The sequence below is a fragment of the Onychostruthus taczanowskii genome, unplaced genomic scaffold, assembly GCF_017590055.1.
Source record: "Onychostruthus taczanowskii isolate IOZ18803 unplaced genomic scaffold, ASM1759005v1 scaffold49, whole genome shotgun sequence".
In the NCBI taxonomy this organism is placed as follows: Eukaryota; Metazoa; Chordata; class Aves; order Passeriformes; family Passeridae; genus Onychostruthus; species Onychostruthus taczanowskii.
In genome coordinates, this window is record NW_024502458.1 from 740,120 (window position 1) to 746,126 (window position 6,007).

The window sequence follows — 6,007 nt, forward strand, 5'->3', positions numbered from 1 at the left end:
TTTGCATTGGTGCTCTTGTGAAACTCCCATTATTAACACCACCTGAATTGTGTCTTATGACTTGTGTTGCATTTGCTACAAATCCTCAGTTCTGTGTGTGTGCTTTTGAATACAATAGATACAGATAAGTGTTTCTTGGCTTATTCTGCCTTTGTAAGCACCAACGTTTTTGGTTGCAGCAGTGAGGAAGATGGTGAGGAGTCAGTAATAGCAGATTAAAAGGCTGCACAATCTTTGGAGGTTTTTTGTTTTTTTTTTTTTTTTTTTTTTTTTGAGTTTAGTTTTGCGCTATTTGCGGTTTACTCAATATTTCCTGAGTGGGAATGATCGTATGAGTACTTTCTTTTGCATCAGTAAATAGATGGCAAGAGGAAGGTTTCATCATCTACAGCCATCAGATTCTTGCTCTTAGTGGAGGATCCATTTTATAGCCAAATTAAAAGAGGGGAGACAGAGTAGGTGTGGATGCAGGCTGGGTGCAAATGCCAGGTTTGAAAAGTGGTGGGGGTAGCCAAAGCATATTCCTGAAGTGGGACTGGTGGGAAAACGTGGAAAATGCTTTCAGCAACTTCTGTGTGCAGAACCTTCTGTCCTTACCATCCCAAAACACATAGCTTCTCGACTCAGCTTAACTGCTGCTAGGATTGGCCCAGGGAAAGGTTTAGAAATGCAGTCTCTGTTTTGTGATGGTGATGTCAGAGCTCACCCGCACGCTAAGCTGGATGTAAAACTGTTCAGGAAAAATCTGCGCTTGGAATCCTTCCAGAGGAAGGATGATCTTTACACCTCAGCTAGCAGGGCTCTGTGAACACTGAGAACTGAGCACACTGGCCACCAAGAAGGTGTTTTGGCCCAGGAAGCTCAGCAAAAGCCCTGCTTGGAGCGGAAAGGAAAAAGCACCTGCAGTCGGTGGTGTGTGCCCCTGCCAGATGTGGCTGGCAGAGCCTGGGTGCACACCTGGGGCAGGCTGCTGGTGGGGGTTCAGAGGGCCAGCGTGGCCTGGGGGCTGGAACAGGGGGAATGGAGGCAAGGGAGAAGTTTTGCACCAGTCCTGTTTGGTCACAGGCTGCTTGTGAGCCCTGAGCTTTGAGGCTGGCTGAATGAACAGCTGTGGTTTCTTCTGGCCTTCAGAAAGTGCTTGGGACCAGGGAGATGCACAATTCTCACTGCAAGGAAATGCCGGGGTGGGGGCAGCTGGTCTTTAAATAGCATGGTGAAAGTTTGTTCTTACCTAGGCTGTCATACTGAGATGCATTGTCACCTAGAGTTTTGTCTAGGCCCCTCTATGTTTAACCTGATGCTTGTTGATGACCTTTCAGAAGTGCCTGTGTATGGTTTGCACCTGCACACCATCTCCCTGGCAGGGTTGGCTTTTTCCTATTGTGTTTGGGAAGCTGAGGCAAAAATCTACCAGCTTCTCCTTTCAGGTTGGTGCTGTACCCTGCCAGGTAGCACCCAGTGAGCAGGGTGAAGTCTCTGAAGTCACGGCTCGGAGGCAGGCAGCAGTGAGCTGACAGCAGGCAGACAGCCTGCCCTGCAGACAGAGCTGGCTTCTCTTGTGCTGCTGTGGGGGGACCCTGCAGAGTGGCTCTCCCCACGTCATCTCTGTTGGCCAGGGTTGCACTATTTGGTTGTTTTCTAATGGGCCTCGTGCCCTTGGGCACAGCTGGTAAATGTGTCCTCTATGTGACACTGTCTTGTCTTCTGTTTAGCTGAAATTTAGCACTGGCATCCTGAAAGCATCTTAAAGGATCATTTAGTGTTGTTTTTTATCTGCTAACTTGGTAGGTGATGTTTCCTGTGGCACAGGCAGCAGTTTTACAGGGGGAGAAGGCTCCTTTTTACTTTGTTGCTACTCCTTGACTCTGTGGGAGCTGGTGTTAAGAAAGCCCCCCACCCCCTTTGGCTTCAAGGTGATTTTTTTCTGTATGCTTGTTTTCTGGGATATGAAAGAGTCACAAGGTTTAGCAACATTCCAGCTTTCCTTTCCTGCAGTGGTTGTGAAGTGTTTGCTTGCCTCCCTGTCTTGGCCAAAGAGTTATTGCACAGGAGCCTCTGGTGCAAAACTCTTTTTTCCTGATGGCTTGACATGAAGAACTGCCTCACAGGTGGCTCCATGTTGCTGATTTGCCCTGTCTGTGTGCTTCTCTGGTGTGGATAAGTTGACCTAAACCATGCCTGTGCTGCTCCCGTGCTTGGCTTCTCTTCTGCAGATGTGGTCTCTAGTTTTCCCCTTGTCTTTCTGTATTTGCCATTTCCCTTTTTGTCTGGCTAGGAAACCAAAGGTCTGAGAGAGACCTTCTCCTTCACCAGAGGGAGTAGAAAAAATGGTCTTGGTTGGCGTTTCAGCTGTCAGTCATTTTACACATTGTTGGTTTGCTCCTGAAATTGGTTGGGATTCTCTTCCCCCGCTTGGAAAGAAGGAGGAAAGGGAATGCTCGCTGTCTCTGATCTGCAGGGGAACATGGGGGCTGAGTGAGTCACTTCTAACCAAAATATGGGTGAGAGATGAGGGCCAAGAAATGGCCAGCTCAGGTGACCTGTGTCCATCTGAGGTACCAGGACGAAAGTCATATCTCTGTTTTCTTTTTCCCCCTTAGATCACGGACAGAACTGAGTCGCTGAACCGCTCAATACAGAAAAGGTATTTCTGGGCTGGCCTCAGGGTAAAGCAGGTTGCTTGCTGCAAAGGGAGGTGGTCAGCAGGTCCTGCTGTGGGGAAGGGCAGGAGTGCCAGGCTACCTGTGGGTCACAAAGTCCTCCTTTCTGCCTGAGGCTCTGGGGGAACACCTTAATGCTCCTCTCTGTTCTGCAGCAACAGCATAAAGAAGAGTCAGCCTCCTCTCCCTGTGTCGAAGATTGATGACAGGCTGGAGCAGTACACACAGGCTATTGAGGTGGGTTGCTGTGCTGTGTCTGCCCCCACCCTCCCAGGAGCCCTCTTTGCTGGTGTTGCTCCTGCACCATGCCTCTCAGCCTTACCAGCTGTGAGGTGACAACTAAATTGTCCTCCCTTGGATGGGAGCACTCCTTGCTGCTGTCTGTGTGTCCCTCCACACATAAAGTAGGTTTCTTTGGCTGTGCCATGCTTGTTTTCTCGTGTTCTCTCCTTAAAGAGTGGGAGTATCTGACAGGAACTAGTAGGACTCTACAAGTCTTCTTTTACACCCCCTTATCGCCAATGATCTTCCAGGGTTAGAAATACTCAAGAGGCACACTCTGATGGCAGACTGTCTCCATTTGTTTTCCAGACCTCCACAAAGGCTGCAAAACCTGTCCGGCAGCCCTCTCTTGACCTTCCCACCACGAGCATGATGGTAGCCAGCACAAAAAGCCTCTGGGAGACTGGGGAGGTCACAGCCCAGTCTGCTGTGAAGCCCTCAACTTGTAAGGTACAGCCCTTGGAGCACTTGCCTTGCTTGTGCCAGAGGCAGGGACTGGTCCCTGGCCACAGCATGCATTGTCCTTGTTTGTCCTGTTGGTGCATCTTGTTTGTGGGGCCTACAGGCTCCAAAGGCATTGATATTAGAGGTCTTCCATCATGTTGTAAGGCTTTGGAGAGTCAATTTTTCTGACAGGGTCCCCAGCTGTTCCTTGATGGTACATGCAGGAAAACCTCTGTGTTGCTGGTTGAAGCTCTGATTTGAAATGGGAATAAAACCAGCTGGTGGGGGGATTGCATGTGTCTCCTGCAGGGGCTAGGGCTGAGCTCCAGCTGTCAAGCATGAAGTTGCATCTAGTACCAAGGTGATGAAACTTGTGAACTTGGAAAGTGCAGAGAGCATTACGTATTGCTCTCAGTGATTTCACTTTCTGGTTGTTGTGGGTGAGGCTGGTTCTGTAATATCTTGGTTGCAAGTCTGTTTATGAGAGTAGAATTCTTTTTGGTAGAGAAGCCTCGATGTTTACATGTCCTAAATAGTTAACGAAGTTAAGAAAATAAACATCTTGGAGCTAGTTCAGACTCTTGTGGAAGAGCCATAGGAAAACATAGTGTATACTGGGAACAGGAAGACATTTTCACAGTCATGGGTTTTTAGCAGCAGCTGTTATAGGTCAGATGTGATATTATAAATAAAAAAAGGAGGTCAGATGCGTGGGTTGGAAATGGATGTGAACAAAGGCACGTTCAGCAGCATTAGCAGTGAAGGGTAATGAAAGCATCATTTTCTCAGGATATCGTGGCTGGAGACATTGTGAGTAAAAGAAGCCTTTGGGAACAGAAGGGGAATCCCAAACCTGAGAGCAATATCAAGGTGAGTTGGTGTCTGAGTGTGAGAGCACTTTCTCTGCTGAGAAAGAACAGAGCTGTTGGCTGGGTTGGCACTACTGAGAAGATGATGTTCTGTAGGGACAAGGGCTGCCTGTATCTGTCAATGCAATTGCATGCTTAAGAGCTCTTCCTAACAGTGAATTGCTATTGGTTCAGCTCTAGTGAAAACGGGGGCAAAAATTCTTCTATATCCTGTAATTTTGAAAGGTCTCTTGAGTAGCATGTTGCTCTCAGCCCACGGGCTGGGAGTCCCAGCCTTCTAGGCTCAAATGGAGCTGCAAATTTGAGTAATTTTGCTCTTGTTATGCTTTTTGGCACTGAGGGTAAACAAAACGTGCAAAACTAAGTGGAGCTGAACCTAAGACAGTATCACTTGCAGATGGATCTGGGCTTGTATGGGAATGTCTTCTAAAATGCAGCAAGCAGCTACTGCTCAAACTGTCTAGGCTGGCAGAGGAAGATCCAAGTGTCTTGTCAGTTCCTATGTTGAAGCTGCCAGTACCTGGTGAATCCCACAGTCTCCTGCCATGGATAAAAACAACCCTGGCTTGGGCGTCTGGGCTCTTAGATGAGCCCTCCCTCACAATGCCTGCATTGCAGCTACTTTCCTATTGCATATCCTGTTCCTGTAGTGTTGCCTTATGCTTACAGAAGGTGGTGATGGATCTGTGCAGAGTGTTTGTGTGAAGGGGGAAAGAAGGCATTACAGAACGGGCTCAGGGATTAAAGGCAACTGTATTATGTGCTCCTCTGGCTTCAGTTACCTGATTTTTGACTGCTTATTTAACAGAGAAAAATGCTGACTTTGGCTCTTCCTTTCTCTCCCGTTCAGTCCATTCCTTCTGGCAAAAAGTACAAATTTGTTGCAACAGGCCATGGCCAGTACAAGAAGGTGTTGATAGACGATGCTGCAGAGCAATAGTATGTCTGGAGAACTCATTAACCAGGTAGGTGGGATATGGCTCTGCTCTGTGTAACAACCTCCTGGGCTGTTCTGGCAGGATGCTGGGGTTGTTTCTGCCAGCAGCACTTTGGGTGAGTTGGAAGGTGCTCTATGGGAACAGCTGGAGCCTGGCTTCTGGGCCTGACTCTCTGGGCTGGAACAGAATGGGTACACAGCAGGGGTTTGTGTTGGTCTCTGTCTTGCTGATGCTGCTGGATACCTCTGTTAGTTTAATCTGCAGGGCAGGTCCCTTAGCTGCTGCTGTTTGGGTGAAGATGTGTTTGCCTTTGCTAGTTCAAAGGAATGGTCTCTATCTGCTGTCTTTCCTTATGCTCTCTTAAGTTGCATGGAGTAGAGATAGCTGGAGGTGGGGGCTGATGTACTTCTGAAATTCAAATGTTTCTGGGGTTTAATTCCCAGATTTACTGAATTAATCAGGGAGAACTTCTAATGACTTCAGTAACCTCTTGGAACCAGTCTATAATAAGGTTGTAGCAGGAAGGATGTGAACATCTGCTGTACTGGGTAGACCAGCAGAGCAGAAAGGACTGTTCTCTGATGTGCAGCAAGGACAAGGCAGAGCTGGGTTGCTGGCTCTGTGCTCTCTTGAAATGGCCTTTGGATCGTATGTTCCTACTGTGTTTAGGCTCATAGATATCCTGGTGTTATCTTGAGTGGATGATAGTAGAGGGTTGTGGCAATAGAGGAATGGTGTAGAGGGAGGTGATAACTGGTTGGATCCAACTGGGCAGCATCTGGCACAATGAATGGGGAGGAAGTTCAGGGTGAAA

At 48.0% G+C, this 6,007-nt stretch overlaps 1 protein-coding gene across 2 annotated transcripts in view; it reads left to right on the top strand.

Annotated features, from left to right (window-relative positions):
• The window catches only part of LSP1 (lymphocyte specific protein 1), a 47,469-nt gene that overhangs the window by 31,056 nt on the left and 10,406 nt on the right, over window positions 1–6,007 (top strand). For both annotated transcript variants that reach the window (XM_041415158.1, XM_041415159.1), the window contains exons 6-10: window positions 2,601–2,644; window positions 2,816–2,897; window positions 3,252–3,392; window positions 4,176–4,256; window positions 5,106–5,220. In XM_041415158.1, coding sequence (XP_041271092.1) covers window positions 2,601–2,644; window positions 2,816–2,897; window positions 3,252–3,392; window positions 4,176–4,256; window positions 5,106–5,195 — 438 coding nt within the window. In that variant the 3' untranslated portion in view covers window positions 5,196–5,220. The remainder of the gene's footprint in view (window positions 1–2,600; window positions 2,645–2,815; window positions 2,898–3,251; window positions 3,393–4,175; window positions 4,257–5,105; window positions 5,221–6,007) is intronic.